Source organism: Python bivittatus, unplaced genomic scaffold (assembly GCF_059951505.1).
Source record: "Python bivittatus isolate LINGU-HERP-01145 unplaced genomic scaffold, Pbiv_v1 ctg000220_np1212, whole genome shotgun sequence".
NCBI classification, from domain to species: Eukaryota; Metazoa; Chordata; class Lepidosauria; order Squamata; family Pythonidae; genus Python; species Python bivittatus.
The window spans coordinates 39,812,886-39,833,106 of NW_028277048.1; the positions used below are offsets into that span (position 1 = coordinate 39,812,886).

At 40.8% G+C, this 20,221-nt stretch overlaps 1 protein-coding gene across 9 annotated transcripts in view; it reads left to right on the plus strand.

Moving 5' to 3' along the window:
• Window positions 1-20,221, plus strand: part of TBC1D16 (TBC1 domain family member 16) — a 61,092-nt gene that overhangs the window by 32,720 nt on the left and 8,151 nt on the right. For 8 of the 9 annotated variants that reach the window (XR_015795748.1, XM_088138389.1, XM_088138392.1 and 5 more), the window contains 4 exons: window positions 12,670-12,867; window positions 15,255-15,402; window positions 18,686-18,853; window positions 19,458-19,606. Coding sequence is in view for 8 of the 9 variants with exons in the window: in XM_088138389.1 (XP_087994515.1) it covers window positions 12,670-12,867; window positions 15,255-15,402; window positions 18,686-18,853; window positions 19,458-19,606 (663 nt within the window). In the remaining variant the exon portion in view is untranslated. The remainder of the gene's footprint in view (window positions 1-12,669; window positions 12,868-15,254; window positions 15,403-18,685; window positions 18,854-19,457; window positions 19,607-20,221) is intronic. The other variant, XM_088138391.1, reaches the window with a different exon arrangement.

Here is a 20,221-nt window from a genome sequence, read left to right on the forward strand (position 1 = left end):
TTGACAAGTGATGTCAACTCATTTTTTTTAAAAAATGCAAAGCATAAGCTACAATAGTAGAGAGAGCTGTCATGGCTGACTTGCTCTGGAGCAACAGTGAAGAACCTGTGTTGTTTGCTAATTTCCCAACTGATAGAGATCCTATATCTCGCATCTGCATCTTATCCCAAACTCTGGGAACCCTATGAGGTGTTGCAGTCTCTTCTGTGCCTCAGGGCAGGGCCAGTGGGGGTGGTTAATGGAGACAGCTGGCTTGGTTAGTGGTCATCTACATGTGCTGTGGTAAGAGACCACTTAAGAAACAGTTACCTGTGTATGTTACTGATCAGCCCAAGAAGTTCACTGAAGACTAAATAACCACATAAGTAAATAAGAAGTAGATTTTAAAGAGAAGACATGAGGGAAAAAAGCAAGGAAATGTGCTTGTTGACGTAATGAAATCATGTGTTAGATATTTGTGCCAGAGGCACGGATGCATGAGTGTATCTTTCCACAAGTTGCCCCTCTGTTTTGAGATCTGACACAATTTATGAAGGAGGCCTGTCATTGTGTCCATAGAAAGAATGAAGCTGCATGGTGACTCCCAGGGTGGCTTCAGTGACAGTGTTAGCAACTCTAGAATATCAGCCTGATTTTAGTACAACTGTCGTGATTGATGCACAACCTTTTAGGGGCTTGGCCTTTGAGTGACATACAGGGGAACAGGACAGAAACAAAATAAATTGCTATTAAAATTTAACAGTATCTTAAACCTTTAAGAATTACTGCTTAGCAGCAGGATTTGGAGCGGGTTAGGGGACAGGAAGTTTATTTATTTATCTATTAGATTTCTATTCCACCTTTCCTTCAGGAACTCAAGGCAGTGTATCTGCTCAGGGATCAAGTAACTCGATGTGTACTTCTGCTATGCTAGCACTAGCCCTGTTTACATCTGAACATCCCTTTTCCTTTCTACTCCTTGGTGAAGGCAGGAAGGTTCTTTTCCTTCTTTTCAAAAAGGTGTGTAGTTATTTTATATACACCAGACTGGAATCAGGAACACCACAATATATTATATTATTTTCTTTTAGATTAACTTTTAGAATAAAGGGGTGTGAAAAAGAGGTGGACAAGTCCTCTGGCTCCTGCAGCATCCCTGCCTTCTTCCTGGTGGGGTTTTTGGACTTGGTGGGACAACAGAGAAATTAAAGGTATTTCCTATTCCTTTCCCTGCTGGGCTGCAATTGACAGAGGAAATCAGTAAGAAGTCTATATAGAAGCAGCAGAGGATTCCACCTTAAGGATGGATGAAAGGGCAAATATAAACAGAAGTCTAGATTATGTACACATCAAGAAAGTCAGCTCCATGCCAGGTAAGGCAACAGCTTTAGAACAACTTACTATTGAAAAGACTGTGTGTGGTGGAAAATGTAAAATTGCTCTAAAGCTGCCATTTGTAAATTGGAATAACATTTAAAACAGGAATGTGGTGAAAATATCATCTGGGTTGTCATCAGGAATCTGCCGGGTGAAGAAACAGTCTCCATACTGGTTTAAACATCTAGTGTGGATGGAAGCATCTCTTCCTTGTCTCAGCTGCATGGCTTCCCAAACTCATTCAGTCAGTCTGCTCTCTCTGGATGATGTGATTCCCTCAAAATCTTGGAATTCCCCTTGTGTCCTTTCAGTGGCATATTTTGTTCTCCTTCTTCACCTTTGCTTCTGCTCATGAAAGTAATTACTGCAACTTTGTAATGGCTGAACTACCAACAACAGATTGTTGCCTCTTTTGGTTCCTTTGGTCTTCAGATTACTCTTCAGATTATTCCAGTGTTTCTCAACCTCAGCAATCTTAAAATGGGTGGACTTCAACTCCCAGAATTCCACACAGCTTAAAGTTGCCAAGGTTGAGAAACACTGGATTAATCTGACCTCGCAGAACAAAAAAGTTACTGGCCAACAGCAGTATTTATCAATGAGCTTGTCTTGTGTATCCCTGTAAATCATTTTGGCCCTTTCAGTTTACAAGTGTCCTGGCCGATCATCTGGAGTCAATTCTTATTTTCAGGAGGAATGGCTGTTTTGTGAACATTCAGTTGGATCATGTTCTCCTGTGCTATTTTAATTCCTTTTTTTTTTTTTTTAGTGCTTTCACAATGTAAAATCTACCTAATTATTTATTTCCTTCAATTTACATGCTGCCTTATTCCCAAAGGGATATGTGACTCAAAATCTCCATTCTTGCCCTATTGCCACAATATCTTTAGACAGAGTAAGCCATCCTCCAGATGTGATTAAGGATGATGGGAAATATAATCAGTACATATGGGGGACACTGCTCTAGGCAAGGCTGACCTAATCTGGGGTATTTGGAAAGCATCAGGCAGAGAATTACTGGTATTGTAGGAAGTATAATCCACATTCAGAGGTTAAGAAGAGAACCCCAGTCTTGTGGTGCTTGTAGTGAAAACTGGCTTGTTCCCTGAATCCAGCTTTTGAAATACCATCAGCATCCTGCATTCCTCATTTTTATCCCTCTTTCTAGTTGGGAAATACTGTGTGTCTTATTCTAATGGGCTTGAACAGGAATTCCAGTCTCTGGATGGCATTGGCTGAATAAGTGATGGAAGTCTCAGCAGAATTGGCCTTAGTGGGGTTGCTTTAATTTGCCAGGCAAAAGACCTTTTGAGAGACTCGCTGCTAAATGCCAAGCATCTCCAAACAAAATGGATCTTCAGGGATTTCCAGTGACTTGGGTTTTTGATGGCTTGATTGTAATTAGCATAATGAGCGTTGACTTTTAGTTTTGCATGGAGGGATGGGGAGAAGGGCAGCAGGGAAAGCATAGCAAAATGACCCATTGATTATTTTTAAAAAATAAAAATAAACACTGCTAAGAAAGTTCTCCTTTTCCAGACTGGTCCAGCTGGAAGGTAAACATTTGTCTTCATGCTGTGCTAAGAAATCACATTTTCCATCTCTAGGATTGGGGGGTGGGTTACATTTAAACTGATTGATTAGCAAACGTAAAGGACCACTTTTCTCTCCTGAACATAAAGACGTATCATTGGGCTTTTGCAAGACTTGCCTTGTTTTAAAAGGAAAGCCAGGTTCATGCCCATGCTCTTCTCTCAATGGTTAGCTGTGTTAAGCTGCTTAGGGCTGTGTGAGTGTGTTTATTCATAAGTATCAAACGACTGAACCTGTCACCATGAAGTAACTGTAACAACAAAAATGTTCAGAAAAATTCTTTCTGTGGATTTACCAAAACATGCCTTATATCAGGTAGTATTTTTATTTTAAATCAGAGAGATTGATTGTGTGTGTGTGTGTACGCACCCCTCCACTTACACAGAGGGGCACCTATATTTGTATATAGAGATGGGAATTGCATTTGACTGAGTAAAGCAGATTAAATGATTATTTGTCAACAGATTACTACTTCCTTGCATTCCCAAGTCTTAGCTTCTATCTTTGTAGCAAGCAGATGCTTTTAGTTGAGCAGATTACTGAATCTGTATATCAGGTTTAATGTGATTAAGGTTTAAGGTTTCTATATAGAAGACTTCTAAGCTGTTAAGAGTGACTAAAATATACGTCATATAGGATAAATTAAGCAAAGTAACTGCATTTCTGTCCATTTGAGTGAATGTTTCTGCTGGACCAGAAGAAGGCATCTTGAGGAAGTAGGGAAGGAAAATGTACAATGTCGCCCCAGGTTTTTGTTGTATTAGCAGAAGTTGCCCATGTTTTAAAAAGCACTACACTTTGTTTAGCAGTAAGATGATATATATTCCCATAGAAGCAGAGGCTGCATTCCATTTGCTTCCATATTGCAAATGAAGTGTCCTTAATTTGGTGATATCCAAATGTGTTGGGACTAGAGTGTCTTTCATATCAAACCAGCATCAGTAGGCTTTTTGACTGAGGATGATAGTCCAAAATCTTGGGAAGGGAGTAGTCAGGACAGAGAAGGTTCCTATATAGACTAACCATTGGAATGGCCCAATAGATGCAAAAAAAGTCAACCTTCACCCTAGTTGAGTGGGTCCCTGTAAAATTGCTCTCTCAAATCGTTTCACTCTCTCCTCTCATTTTTAATCTATTGAGAAATTAGGATTCCACAACAGCTGCTGCTGCTGCTGCTGCTGCTTCTCCCTCCCTCCCTTTCCTTTTTTTGCACAACTGTGTCATTATGCTTGACCAGAGCTGGAGAGGAGCTCTCCTTTAATGAAGTAAGAGAGAGATTCTAGACTCTCTGGTCTTTTTTTTTTTTTTCTGTCTGCATTATACAAAATGTAGAGCTGCAGTTATTGTGTGCATATGTGTGCTTGAAGAGAGAATCTTGAAAGGCTTAAACTTGGATCAGAATACCAACCATTATGCCACTTGTGTCTTTCCCAAAAGAAGAGCCTGCTTGTTCCATGTCTCTGTGTGTATGCATGCAGTTTTGGATTCTTGGACAGAGAGATTAAGGTTAGATGCAAAGTGCTTAATGTAGCACCTGGGAACCAAAAATGATTGCCCTTGCTTGAAGTATCAAAGTACTTTTATTTTCTATGTCCCTCCCTCCTCAATTTGATGAGGAGCAGATGCCAGCGCAGACAAAATATAAACAGTCTAGGCTTTGAACATCTTCGTCATCCATTTTAAAAAGAAAAATAAGTAAACGACTGAGAAATCCTTAGCTCTGATGGGCTATTGAAGCCACGTTGCAACATAATGTAGAAATTACTTGTAAGCATATTTTCTTTTTGCACTTTCTTTGTGCATAGCTAGGCAGATTTGTCCATCGCAAGCGTCTTCCTAATTTAGTCCCCAGCGACCTTTGTGGCCCATGATTGGCAGGCTGCTGTCAAGGTAGAAGTTGTGCCTGAGTGGTGGGAAGGAGCAGAACAAATGCCAGAGGACAGCTCCGGCTCCCTTGAGGGAGGGGGCTATAAAGGTGAAAGAAACGCAATTACAGAAGCTTTTCTAGCCCAGAAAGTTAATTAGCTACTTAAATAGTGTTTAGTGCCACTGGCTAGGGGGAAATGGACACTTTGTGTGTGCATGTGTGTATTTGTGCGTGAGGGAGGGGGCTAATCTGTTCTGGCCTTCTTGAGCTACAGTGCTTCTTCAGAAGAAAGGCATATATTTGGTTAGCATATATGAGAAGAGATGGGAATAGGCCATGCCTCTGTTCTCCTCTTGAGAGCAGATGCATCTGGGTTCATTTCTGAAAAGATGAGGACACCCTGAGTCATCTCTGGCTCCTGGAGACTACCTAGGCACAACCATATATTTTTCTTTCCAATCATATGGAAGTGGTTTTCCATTGCTCTCTTCTGGGATGTTTTTTTTCAACCTCCCAGTCCAGCCAAGTGCCCTGGGAAGCAAAATGCCCCTTACTGCATACAACCCAAATCACTCTTCTTCCTTACTTCCTGATCACTGCTTAAATTTCAGGTTATAAACCCTTCTGAGCAAAGACTTGAGTCTATTTTTCTCTTGGAAAGCAATATATACACATTTATTCAGCGGTGGTATTCTAAAAGTATGCCTTTTCTCTCTGAAGTTGAAATATTTGGTCAGCGACACCTAAATCAGAATAGATCTCTGGTACAATGGGCTGAAGTTACTAAGGTATACAGTTCCATTCAGTGATTTATATTGTTGTGAACCATGGACTTTATGACTCATTTTTAGCTTAAGTTCAGTAATGATTCTTAGTCCCTTAATGTGTGGGTGTGGGTGTGTGTATCTTCATAACTAATGTTATTTTAAAAAGCTATAACTTCCATGACATTTTAAAATTCCTGGTTTATTTATCTCTATTATATTATTTTACTCTTGTTTCATGTTTGGTCTTGTTTATATATTTTCTTCAAATTGTTCAATAATAAACCCCACCCCAAAAAAGAAATAGTTGGTCCGTGAACCACACATATTTGCATGTGGTTATATTTGTGTATCACTTTAAACCAGAATGTTTAGCATTAACCAGGAAAGATCACCATTCCTGGTCCTGTTTGCTTGATTGCAGGCAGGGGAGGATATGCCAACCACAGAAGCTCTCTCTGTTTGTTGTTTTTTGGCCTTATAAGCCAGAGTTGTAAGCTATGATTGGTTCATCCACTCCTCCTTGCAGGAAGAGACTGATTACGTTTTTAGGATTAGAGTGGTATGAGTTTGCAGCCTCGATATGCCTGGTTCACTTCTTTTTTCAGAGCTATCTGACTTCCCATTTCTAGATGATAACAAACTAACATGACAATCTGGATCTTCTTGAACCATATATAAACGTGGGGCATTAAAATTCAGGCATGTTTTCTCACATAGCTGCTCAGCTGATTGTCACAGAGAAGAAGGATGCACCAAAGATGTGGATGCTTTGATGAACTTACCATTTGATGTGACTGCTGATAGAAGGGGCCCTGAGGCAAGAGAGCACAAAAGGAGCCTTCTGGAATTGGTATAGTGTTACAAAGGGACACTGATACACCACACCCAATTACGCGTGATTCCACAGGGAGGTGTGCCATTGGCTGTATTTCAAGGAGGATTCCAGCCAATTCTGTTTTTAAATTAATATTTTTAATTACTGTATTTAAACTTGGAAATTGAAAGGAGGAGGGAAAAAAAACTTGTAATGAAATGATAACAAGAATTTGGCCCTGTACTGATATTGCTTCTTATAATTTTAACAGAGAGAAAAATAACACAGCATCTTGATCTTAGGAGCAACATCACAAATCTTTTTCTCCTGCTTCAGAAGCTAGTGAGATAGTAAGGAGGAGGAATGGTTCCTGCCTCCGGAAGCTGCCAAGACCTCTGCCTTTCCCTGTAATATTTTCAGCAGCTGTGATCCATAGAAAGTAGAAGAGGGCAAACAGTGATGTATGGATTTCTATCAGGGTGGCAGGGGTAGTATTTTTAGCTTCTTTTTTTCCTACTTTGGGAGGAGTTGGAATTTTTAAAACCCCCAAGACATGCATTAATTCTTTCAGATGCTAGGAGCATTTCTTTCCTTAAATTTCTTGGTGGAGGATGGCAGGAAACTATACAGTTTTTCAGAGACTGCAATCAAGTTTCAGGAGCCTGGTTTTAAGGAATTCCGGGTATAGGTCCAAAAAAGGGCCCAAGGGCTGAGATTGGCCCAGCTTGCCTCTAAAACATCACCTAGAAAGTTAGGGTGGTCTTCCTCAAATTTATGAAGTCTAAAGAATAATAATTCATGAGCAGGGTTAATTAGGGTAGCTTACTGAATTTTGTTTATTTGAGTGGTTCAAGTGAATAATGTTTGGAATCATTAAAATTCTAATTGCATTGGTGGTCTGGATAGGCATGCTGGCTCCTTTTACTAGAACAACTTAGGGACAGAACTTAACTGTTTTGGCTGAAGAATTACACTAAAACATCTCTGTTTAGTAGCCTCCCCTGGATATTATAATTGCTGATTTTTCCTCCTTTTTCATCTTCTTCCTTCCTCATTTCTTTGTTTGTGGCACTTTCAAAATCCCGGAAAGGGCAGCCCAACTGCATAGGATTTGCAGCCAATCATACTGTTTATTCTGGCTGAACAAATAGGCGGACTATATGAAAGTTGTGTACTCTTCTTTTAATGAGTTAGCAGCAGTAGGAGCATCATGACCTGGATTACAGTAGTAAATCCTTTTCATTGTCAAAAAGAGGGTTGTATAGGAATGTCCTCCATGGACACCAGGTAGAATATAAATGCAGCACTTTATAGTGGAGTGTACTTAAAATTGGCTTCTGCTATCGTTTTCTGAATGTGTACCACAATATTAACAAGTTCTTGATTTTGTGATGGTATAAACAGTGCATTTGGTATCAATAAATGGGTCACGATGAGCTCTGCTGCTATTGATGGTGAGCGGGGGCGTGGGGGGACACGGTTATGTTTGGTGAGTTTGTCTGTTTTAATCTTATAAGATGCCCAGAGTCACTCATGTAAGATTTATTTATTTGTTTGTTTGAAATGTATTGGCTGCCAAACTCCAGTGGACTATAAGATGGGAAGCTGTAGTAATCAAATAAACAGATGCCTCCAGAGGGTCCTTAGCCAGTATGCAAGCTTCTGAATGACTCAAGACCCATTTTGAATATGAATTCTTTGTAAACTCTCTGAGAGAATTAACTTAATTGGGCTAGCAAGGTGAACAGTATATATTACGTTACTGTACTGTTCTTTTTCACATTTCCTGTACACCATAGGTCAGCAAGTTTTGCAGACAGAAGGCACCACATTTGATGTTGTTGCTGCTATTCAGTCATTCAGATGCTTCCAGCTCTTTGTGGCCCTAAGGTCATCCGTTTGCCAGGACTGTCTGCCAGTAATTGCTTTTTTGAGGTCTTGTAAGCTGGTTCTTGTGTCATCACTGATATTATCTAGCCCCCAGAAGGAACAGTAATGCAGTGCAAGTGAGCCTGTATTATTATAGGTGCCTACAAATTCAAAAAGTAATTTTAATTAATTTAAAATTAAGATTAATTAAATTAAAGTTAATTTAAAATTAATTTAAAATTAAAATGAATTTTACAATTTAATTTAAAAAGTAATATTAAGTAATTTAATTAAGTAATTTTAAATGTTTTTTTTTTAATTAATGATTGAAATTTTGCAAATCTCATACAAGAACACAAATCAGAGTTCATTCTTTTTTTGGAAAAGGTTTTCAAAGTAGTCCCCCCTTTAATCATATTTGGAAATTTTCCTTTTAATAGCACTTTCCTTGTGGATGAGGACTGTCAGAGATTGGTGACTGAGCCCTAAGCTTTTAAAAAAACTCTTGGAAATATAATATGTAGTTTTTTCTCTCCCACATGCTTACCCCTTTCCTGTACCATTTTGTCTTATGAAGACCCCTGATAGATCTCTCTCTCGTGGCTCACTGAAAGAACAGAGAGGTAGATTTTGACTTGCCCAGCCCGTGATTCCTACCCCGTACCTTCTTTCAGCCATTCTGCTGGACTTTTGGCAATGCCTTCTTTGCCCCTGACTTTGAAACACTTGCATGTCTCTGGCAAAGATAGCTCACCAGTTCTTCCGTGATTACCTAACCAAATTGGATGTAAAGGACATTTTGCTTTCTTGTTTTCCATTTCTGTTTATTCTAGTATTTGGCGTGGTCACCTTATAGCTCCTCCAGGGGGATAATGTTGCTTTACCAATGTTTAACACATTGATAAATGTTAACAGTGTAGTAGTGATGGTAAGCTGACATGCTAGAAGTGATTTAACTAAAACAATATGAGGATTTGCACCACATGCTTAATCTATTCACCAAATGTATTCATTTCCAGGTTCAGTACTCGAACCTTAAACCATCCAAATAGCCTGGGTTTATCTAGACACTGAACCACAAAAACTAGGCAAGGTTAAAACTAACCAAGATTTGCACATTTGCAGTTTTTAACTGATCTGCTTAAGAGTAACGAGGGAATGCAGACAGGGCGTTTGTTATCCCAGTGGGGTCCTTGATACGAAGACAACCTTTTTCCACAGCTTGGTCCGTAATAGCACTAAGTTGCTTCTTCCTCTTTGGACCACAGGGGATGAATATGCTGGCCTGCTTTTATGTAATACTGTCATTTTAAAGATTGTGCCAGCTACGGCAAAGAAGTGTTATGTCTCTTCCAAGTTCTAATTCTTGGCCATTTATTCCAGACTGGTTTGAGGAATATAAGGAGGGAATCAAATGCCGTACAACAATGTTTCTCACAAAACTTGAGCACAGAGTGATTTCATTCCTCCATAGCTCAAGAGGCAGAGCAAAAGTACTATTTAGACTAAACATAAATAGTAGAATTTAGCTATAGTGCAGTCATAATGCAGCACTATATGAACTTGAATTATGATGCTGGATTTATCTGTCATTTCTGCCTCTGTTCACTCAGTCATGTTGGTGTGAGGTACAGGTAGGTTTAGGATTAGAAGAAGCTCCTTATGTAGAAGAGAAGGACGTGAGTTCTGTCCTAGTTGTGGGAAAGGGGCAGCAACATCAGAGGCCCCTAAAACCAAGAGCCCGAAGTCTTCCAGAAATAAGAGCATTTCACGTAAGGTCCAAATTAGCTTGGTTTTAGCTTAAAGAGCTAGCATGTATTTAACATTTTGGGACATTGGGCTGTCAGTTTACTTTATAGTGGGACTGTCCTGTGGAGCTGTGTATTCAGAGTCTGGTTTCAGGGTGCAGTGGTAAACTTGGTCTTCTCCCAAGGGCCCTATGGACAATGCAGCCTTCCAGCTGACTCTCTGGGGAATGCCAGGACCCCATCCGCTGCGGAATGCTAAAAATAAGGCTCTTCCAGTGGCCTCAGGTGGCCCCAGCTCACGGAGCATTGTTGTCAGGTTAGGAAAGCCGATTGGGGGAGGGAGGTCCACACTGGCATGCTGAGTGTGTGATTTCTTCAGCATTCAGCATCTGCATTGTTCAATAAGCGGATTAGAAAACATTGCATAAAGTGGCCTTTCAGGGGGCTGCTTTTATATTTTCTCCTTCCCTTGTTTTGCAAACCATGATTTCACAGGAGAGCCCATTCAGATTGCTCAAATAGATTGGCCTTTTCCAGATCCTGGAGGTCACAGTTTCAGATTCACTTATTTCCCAGCACACTGCTGGTTTTCCTGCTTTTCTTCAAGAAGGGGATTGGCATTTTGCAGGGGAGGGGATGGACAGATTTCTGAAATCTGACCTCTTGAAGTAACAACAGCAGAATCTCCTGAGTTCATTTTCTTGATATTTCTCTTTGTTCATTCCCAGTCTCTTCTGTTTAGTCAACTGTAGCACCATTTCTTCTACCCCAAATATGATACAGGAGTCCCAAGAGAAAATGGCTGTCTGATATTTTAAATTGCTAGGACAAGGAATAGCCAAAATATTCCCTGGATTGCATTTGTCAGGGATATGGCGCATCCCAACTAACTAGAAGCTTTTCAGATTTTTAAAATGGCTTCTCCAAAAGACTTACATGTCCCAGATTTTCATAGTTCTTTGAGAGACGTTGAGAAGTAAATTGTTTTCATCTTCTTTTCTAAAACGCATAGAGGCACAGTGGAACATTTGCGAGTTGTAGTTGCTGTTCTTTCAGAAACCTTACAAAAATCAGTAGAGGCCACACATAAAGAAGGTTTCTATTCCTTGGTAAAAGCGAATGCAAATTCTCTGGCAGCTTAGCATCTGCTGACATAATTAAGACAATTGAACAATAATAGCTGTTTAGGGACTCTTTGTGTGCATCGCAAAGCTTTTGATAGGGAGACTATGTGCTAAGAAATGCTTAAATAAGCAAGTATACCATCCCTCAGCTCGGCTGTATTTTCCAAATACCTTACCTGACACTAAAATAGGAGAAAACACGATGTGACAAACTGGTGTGCGCATGTGTGTGGGAAAGTAACACAAGGACTGTTCAGCATAAATGAGTGAGAGATAGGAGGGGAGTCCCTTCGTAGGTTACCTCATAAAAGGCAGCTCAGTCCAGGTGACAAGAAACCTGGGAAGAAACGATTCAGAACATTCTGAGAGGCTCTACCTTAACTAAATGAGGATTGGAGATTCCAATTGCAATTCTAAGATGCTGTATCTGCCTCTAATACTGGCATTAAAGGTGCCTTCCTTCCTTATTCTTGCTTCCTTGATCTTGTCCAGCTCTGTGGGACTTGACTCTTTGGTCTAGAAAAGAAAAGTCTACAGTAACGTTCTACATGCTTTGTAGAAGTTTAGTTCCTGGTATCTTGGGTTACAAAATCTCTTGGTGAAGTGCTTAGGAGGGACCTCTGAGGGTTTGAAATACAGTATTGGGTTAAATAGGTCAGTGGTCTGATTTGGGTGACTTCCCACATTCACATCTTTCCTGCTATAGCAAGAACATGAGAAATTAACACTAGATAATAGCCTGTCTTATGTGTGAAGTACGTAGCAATATTCTTTGCACTCAGGAAAATCTTTTTTGAGAAGTCGCCACTTTTACAAAATGGGGCTGTGGCTATAACTGAGAAGCTTACCCAAGGCTGCCCAGTAACTCCTGGGCAGAAATGGAATAACCTGAGCTTCTCCCTGTCCATTCACAATTAGGAAATCACACTCTTTTTCACATCACTCACCTCCATCTTTGCAAAAGTTCTTGGCACATCCATTTTTTTCCCCATTTTGTCCTTGTAACATTGTGGCCCCTGGAGATAACTCTTATCTCAGTCTGAACTAGATTCTCATCTATTTGAAAAGATCTTTACCAAGCAGGGTGGTTGACTGATTTGAAATTGGAAAGAGAGTGGTGAGAAATAGATAAGAAAAGTTCATTTGTGGAATTAGGAGTGCTGGTGTGCAATACCAATTAACTAAGCTCTATAGCTTCTGTATGTACGCTTACTTTACAACTTGGAAGCTTTTACCTACTCACGTAAAATTTAATGATTCAGGTGTGGTTAGTTAATTATGCTTTCAAATTTCTAAGACCATTTATTCATGTATGTATGTATGTGTATGTGTATGTGTATGCATGTGCAGGAATGAGTTTAGGTTGAGGTTTCTTGCCAGGATAATAGAATCGACTTTGTAGTAAAATGGAGTCCAACCTGGATTTCCCCCATCAACCCTTCAGCAACTGTACCACTGCTTCTTGCAGTTAGTAATGTTCTGCCTCATACCACCTCCTTTCTTTATTTGTCCATTTCTACCTTTGGTGTAGAGATCCATGTGAAAGCCACATGACTCGCTCAACCAGTTCCAGTTCAAGCCTTGATCCCAGTTCCCAGTTCCAGGAGAATAATGGGCAGGTGCAGACCTCCAGATGGGATGAGCAACAGAAGGTGTTTGCCTTGGAACAGATCTGTGGGGTCTTCAGAGTTGACCTGGGACAGATGAGGTCTCTTCGCCTTTTTTTCAGGTAAGATTTGACAGTATTCGGACATGGCTGGCATTGCCCTGTTACCTAGATGTGTTTCATCACAGCAAAACCAGAATGAATTTTCATCCTTGACTTTCCTTTTGGAAAAGCTTGCCAAAAGATTTCATGCCGCCACATAGTTCCTCGGAATGATGATATCATCCATCTTCATCTGCTGGCTTTCAGACCACATTTACCCTGCGTACCTGTGTGTTTTGAATAAGTCACCAAGGAACACTCGTCTGGGTGGCAAAAGAATTTCACTGAGCTGACAAAAAAAGTGACTTGGAAGCAGGCCAGCTTCTGCGTATCCATATGTAAAGTGGCTCTTCTTACCTACATAAAAGTCAGCTTCTGGAGGTTGGGATTACACATGACCTCAGCAAATATGACGTTTCCAAGGTAGTACATAAAATGGTCCTGAGAATTTCTGCTGGTGCTTTCTTTTCCCCATCTAGGTCCTAATTATATTTATATTATGTCTAGGTCCTAATTATTATTATTTTTTAAGTTGAAAAGTGAAGGTTGCCTCAGTACTTGTCAGTACAGAATGGTATTACAGACGCTTACTAATTGAGAGAACAAGTTCCTGAGAATAATTTCCCTAAATAATATTTAGTCTGTGCTATTTTAAACATAGGATGTTTTTTGTCATGTTTTCATAACCTGCCCTCCCATTTGTCCTGAACAAAAGTTCCCAAAATTCTTCCAGGTACCAAGAGATAATTTTTGAAATTGTAGTTCAGTGCATCCAGAGGGTGCCAAATTGGGGCGACTGTTTTATATGGGCTAAGCGATAGTCCACATACGTAGCTGTTGTTTAATGAGTGCTCCTGAGAATTGGGATCAATACAATCCATTCTGTTTCCCAGCTGTGGGATTAGTTCCTTGCCTATCTCTCTATGACAGTGTTTCTCAACCTCCACATGCTTTAAGATGGGTGGACTTCAATTCCCAGACTTCCCCAGCCAGTATGCTGGCTGGGGAATTCTGGGAGTTGAAATCTACCCATCTTAAAGTTGCCCAGGTTGAGAAACACTGCTCTATGAGTTTTGGTGGTCTCTTTCCCCATGAACATTTCATATATATTTATAACTTTGTCCCTCATCCTTTCCCATCATCCTCTTTCCCTTTTGCTTTGATCTCTAGTGACTATGCAGTTGAGTAGGTAAGTTTGACATGGTCCAGTCAGGCCACATAAACAAAAAGGCAGATTATTATTTTCAGGTAATTAACAGAATTTGCTTGTATGTTTTATAAAACCAATATGAAGATGTTACATTTTCATTGCTGTTCTTAACCACATATCCACATAAAGTTCAGATTTGGAAAAATATAATTATGCAATTTGGAACTATCAAGCAAGCTAATTTTTGTCCCTCTCTTCCACTCCCTTGAACTCTGGCTTTTATTATTTAGTTGTGTTGTCACCAGCCCAAGTGATGACTTGTTAAAAGCTGGGATTCCTAAGAGTCACAGGAACCAGCGGTCCCACTGAACTGCCACAAGTCTTTCTTATCCACCATTAATGTTAGAAAGTTTAAGGTTAAAGGAGTAATTTTCTATCTAATCATCCTTCGGATCCACCTGTTATCTCGCTTGTAGGTCTGTCTAGCATGATAATTATTTACGCCTTGCCACAAGGAGTTTAAGGGAGAAGCAAACTGACCTTGGCAACTGGTTCCTCAATTCTTTTGCTCAAATCCATATTCTTAGGATTTGCCAAGCATACCAAGGCTCAGGTTGATTACCATAAACAATCTGGTAAGTACTACCAGATGGAGGCCAGGCACTTCACCGGGTACCAAGAAGTGTGTGGCGTGCCCTGATTCTTCAGGACCTCACAAGCTACAATTTGGCTATGCTGGTTCATAATTAGAGCCGTGTGTGCTCTGCAGGGGAGAAAATGAAAAGCAACATCTACCCCCAGGGGAGAAAATCAAAGTATGTGCTCAGAATATATTATGCAAAGTAAGGTCAGATTATTTCCATAATTCATTTTGATTGCGGTTTGGAGTTCTCAAGGAAATTTGCCATTTCAGTCCTCGCTGGCACATTCTACAGGGAAGTGATGGTAAAACAAGTGGGCAAGTGAGGAGAGGCCTTGGAAGAGATGTGGGGCAATAATGGGAATCACATCGGACACAGGCTTCTGACTGTGCTGGAAGGCTAGTAGTATCCATTTTCTTTCTCAAGCATTAGCTTGTGACAGCGGTTAACACAGTAAAGTCCTCTTAGTACAGTTGGCACACTGCAGAAATGGTAACATGCATGCAGTATTCCCAACGCAGCTTTACCATCCATCTCAGAGGCTCCCAGCATAAGGCATTCTAGCTAATAAATGTTGGTGACTCTGTATTCCTGCATCTCTGCACCTTTTCCTTCAGTGATGAGGCCTGCACCAGCGGGCAGCTGGTGGTCGCTAGCCGGGAGAGTCAGTATAAGATTTTTCACTTTCACCATGGTGGCCTGGATAAACTTTCCGAAGTGTTTCAGCAATGGAAGTATTGCACAGAGACCCATCTCAAAGACCAGGTAAGTTAGACTAGACAAGGGCAGGGGAGGGGGAGGAGGGAACCCATGTGTGCATGAAAACCACCAGTTCACCTGATGATGAAACACAGGGATTCAACTTCAGTAGCTTCCCTCCTTCTTCCCGACAGCCTCTGGACTTGCAAACTCAGAAAGGTGAGCTGGTTCTTTCTTATCCTGGAGAAGCAGGAGCGGCAGTACTTCCTGGCTTCATTTTAGATGTAGTGGAGGCATCCAAAATATTCATTTCTTCTAAAACTGGGATAAATAGCACATTACATAACCAGAAGTAGCTGGCAGGAATGTAGATATGTTCAAGAATAATGTCGGTGGTGGTGGGTGGCATAGAATGCTTTATTGGGCATTGAAGATTTGGGCCTAGTTTTGTTTTTTTCTGTTATTGATGCTTTCAGTGATTGTGCATGACAGGTTGGCTGTATATAAACATGGACACAGCAGTGGAAGCAGTCACTTGTCTTTTCCATTTTGCTTAGTGTGAGGAGAGATGAACATCATGCATCCTTGGAAGGGGAGGGATTTGAATTTCTGTCTAGGATGTATCAGCATCTTCACTGGCCACACCGTCTTTTTTTTTTTTTATAGTAAGTTTATTAAAGATTACCATTTATAAATCAATACAAAGAAAATAAAAGAATAAAAAGAAAAAATAGAAGGTGCAGAAGAGAGAAAAATAGAAAAATATAAGAATATAGTAAAGAAAAAGAAAAGAAATATATAAAAATGCCTTCCCCCTTCATCACAACAAGTATAAACAATTTTAATAATCACCTTCTCTTAAAATACAACCAATGGCCTCTTTTTCCCATATCCCATCTCTTATCTATTTTTTTTTTTTTTTAATCTGCGCTCAGTTGTTACCGACTCTGCAGTGACTGCTTGGACGAGTCCTTGAGGTTTTCAAGGCAATTGTTTCGGAAGTGGTTTGCCAGAGCCTCCTTCCTGAAGCAGAGCCCAGCTGGCGAGCGCAGGAGGCGGGGTTTCCGTTGCTTCGCGCCCTTTTCGGGCACACACGGTTTTTCGCGCTTACCGGCAACTGCTCCCGACTCCTTTTTTGCAAGGCGCCGCCAGCATTTTTCCTCCCACCGGAGTGAGAGTACCCATTTATCTACTCACGTGAGTTTTCAAACTGTTGGGTTTACAGGAACTGGGGAGGAAACAGGAGCTCACCCTGCTAACACGAAGGCTGGACTCGAACCACTGAAGCGTCGACCATTTCTGGCCGGCAACTTTCAGCGTCATTCCATAAAACCTTGTCATTTCAGTCCTGATGTCAGCAAAAGTCCATTAAGGGGTACCAGAGATAACAACATATCTGTTTTGTTTGAATCTTGATCAACAAAGGTACCAGAGATAACAACATATCTGTTTTATTTGAACCTTGATCAAATAAACCAACTTTATATTCCTTTTTACTTCTAACCATTTGATCTTTAGTTCCTTCAAATAATGTGGTAGAACTTAATTTCTTTTCATTTTTTCTTTGTCCCTTCTCACAAAATTATTCAGAGCTTTAACAAGTCTCTCTTGTAAATCCGATATAGGAAAATTATCCAGGTCACTCTTTTGGTTTCTTATTTGTATATCCTTTTTAATTATTAAGACATCAGCCAGTTTCTTTTGTATGTCCAGTGTAACATCTTTTTCCATGTCATTCTTCAAATCAGTCTCAATCATGTCAGGTAAAACTTGTTCCTCTTCCATAACATCTTTAAAACACAGTCTGTCTGTAGAGGCAGACACTCTTAAAATTAACTTCTGGGTCCGTTGTTCAAAAATATCCTTCAATATGTCTAATGTTAAAATGTTTTGCTTCATTCTGTAATTATAAGTCAAGTTTGAGTGTTCTTCTCCTTTAATTGTAATTTTAGTTCCCTCTAATGTCCAATTTTTAAAGTCATATCTTATTTTTCTTTTTTTAAAAATCAAAACAAAAGCATTTTCCCACAGGAAGGATTCTTTATAGTTAATTCCAAAGACTTATTTCAAATTTATCTGGACCCTTAGTCCATTTGTAACTTTATAAAATCAAAGTTTTAATCACCCTTTTGCTGTTTATTCCTTAACTTGTATTTAAAACTTCTTTCGCTAAGGATTGAAGGAAACTCACCCAGCACTGTAAAACTTGTCAATCCAAACATTCCTAATAGTTGAAAAGCAGTTAACAAGCAATTTCTGAAAGTGATTAGAAAAGCAAATATGCAAAATTAGTGTCTTTTTAAAGGTGCCAACTGCAGTTTGACAAAATGGCTATTCCCTCATCTCCCAGAGTTCTAAACCTGCTGGAGACTGTGTCTTGCAGTCTCCTCGTGAGAAGTAGCTGTCTGGAGTACTTGTGGGCGATCACAAGTCCTCTTCATTCGGCTACGGTCGTCAGCTCTGTTTTTCATGGAGCCAACTTCAGTCCACCATTTCTTTCCTGGAAGTCCCTCCACTCCCGCTGCCTACAGGATCTGGAACATTAGGTGTATGCTGATGCCAGTGGATGTACTCCATGAAAGCTTATGCTATAATAAATTAGTCATTAATGTGCTACAAAACCTGGTGGTGTTTTGTTGTTGAGGCAGAATGGCACAGCTGCCCCTTCGGGAAATTATTCCTTCCGTGGCATTTTACAGTCCATTCCAATCCTGTTTTGATAAGACCTGTTGCCAAATCTTCCTTTAATCGGCACAAAGACTTTGCAAAGGTCTTAATTACGTGTTTAAAGGTACTGGAGATGCTTGTTAGAAACAGTGGTTTCTAAACTCCCTTCCTCCCCCCACAATTCCTCCCCCCCACACACACACACATTTCTCCTGCTGCTTTCCTCTCATTACAATGCCACAGGGGCTTGCATTTGTGTGGAGCAACCTTTTGATTTTTAAATTAAATGTCAGCTGCAGTTTTTGCCCTGGAATGGCAAGCGTCCTCAGAGAGCCTGGCGCTGCTGCTTCTCTCTTCCCTAACACCAGTGCTTTTGTATGTGGCCAATCAGATGTAATTTATTACATGCATTCCTGGGCAGACTCGAGATATGGCTGCAAGCTGGGTGAACTGTGATATTGGACAGGGAGGGGTGGGAAAGGAAGCAAACAACAAAGCTGTTTTAGGGGATTCAGCACCTTAATTCCTCCACTTACATTCTCTGGCCCAGGCCAGCAGCTTTCCCCAATTTCCGGGTGGAGGGGACAGTCATTCTCCCATGATGGTGTCAAGGTGAGCTGGAGACCTGAGGCAGAGGCAGCCATGACAGGAGCCTTCTCTCGCCTCTTTTGTTTCCCATTAGCAGCTCACCGACATGAAGACCTGCATGCAGTTCTCCATTCGCCGGCCCAAGCTCCCCTCATCCGAGACCCACCCGGAGGAGAACACGTATAAGCGCTTGGATGTCTCTGCGTGGCTTCGTCATTTAAACAAGGCTGGACAAGTAGAAGAAGAGTACAAGCTGAGGAAGGTGAGAAGGAACTCACCGGTGGCATGTTTTGCTCTGCGGGTTTTAACAGGAGAGCCTCACTCTGGCAGACTCTGGCATTTGAGGATCTGGGTTCATTTTGTCAGGAATCTGTCCATTGTCCCTGAGGGCCTAATCCTTGCAAGAAGGGAAAAACTGAATTGCTCCCTCCTTCCCAAGTTTGATTGCTGCTAATGCATTGTATGCCACTGCTCTTTGAGAGGAGGATCTGCAGCTGTTGCCGGGGTGCTGGTGCTGCCCCTCAAGCCCCAAGAAAGTGCTCAAAACAGTCTGGCTTCGAGTAAATAAGGGGTGGAATATCTGTGCACGGCTGGGTCCAAGTGTACCATTTCCAAGATTGGGGATTAAGCTGTGACGTGAGAATGATGCGTTAATTGTATAGGCCCTCCAGGGGACTTATTGACATTGAAATTAGTTGATTTGTATCTCCCCTGGGAAATGGGAGGGCTCTGCTTTCCCTCCCAGCATATGCAGATTGTAGGCTCCTGAATCAAGGGAGCTCTTGTCAAGGAGAGTAAAAAGAGTTCCGTTTCAGAAACTATGACATTTTCTCTGAACTAGGTTCTCATTCTTCTTCCCTCCTTAGGCTATTTTCTTTGGTGGGATCGATGTCTCAATTCGTGGTGAAGTTTGGCCGTTCTTGTTACGCTACTATAGCTATGAATCCACTTCAGAAGAGAGAGAGTCTCTCCGTATTGCAAAGAAAGAGGAATATTTTGAGATCCAACAGAAAAGGTGGCTGGGAAGAGATGGCTAATGTGTCAAGATATTGTTGTAAAATTACCTTGCCCTGCCCTTACTCCATCCCCTTATCTCTATACCCAGTTCATCTTCTGGTAAACTTCCCAGGCAGCAGTGATCATCATCATCATCATCATCTTTTTAGATAGATAGATAGATAGATAGATAGATAGATAGATAGATAGATAGATAGATAGATAGATAGATATCAAGGTGGCGAACGTACCTAATACTCCTGCCTCCTATTTTCCCCACAATAACAACCCTGTGAGGTGGGTTGGGCTGAGAGAAGGTGATTGGCCCAAAGTCGCCCAGCCAGCTTTCATGCCTAAGGCAGGCCTAGAACTCACCGTCTCCTGGTTTCTAGGCCAGGACCTCAACCACCACATCAAAGTAACTCTCTCCTAACTAAGGACCAGTCCCTTGCTCAAAGCATCCATGTTGTTATAAACAGGAGTAGGGAGTACCCATTACCATTGTGGTAGATAGAGGGAGATTTGACTGGGAAAGAGTTCCAAGTGAAAGAAGTACATCAGAGACCTGATTCACGTGTCACATTAAGCCATGATTTCTTTAAATATGATTTGTTGAATAAATCACAGCTGGTTT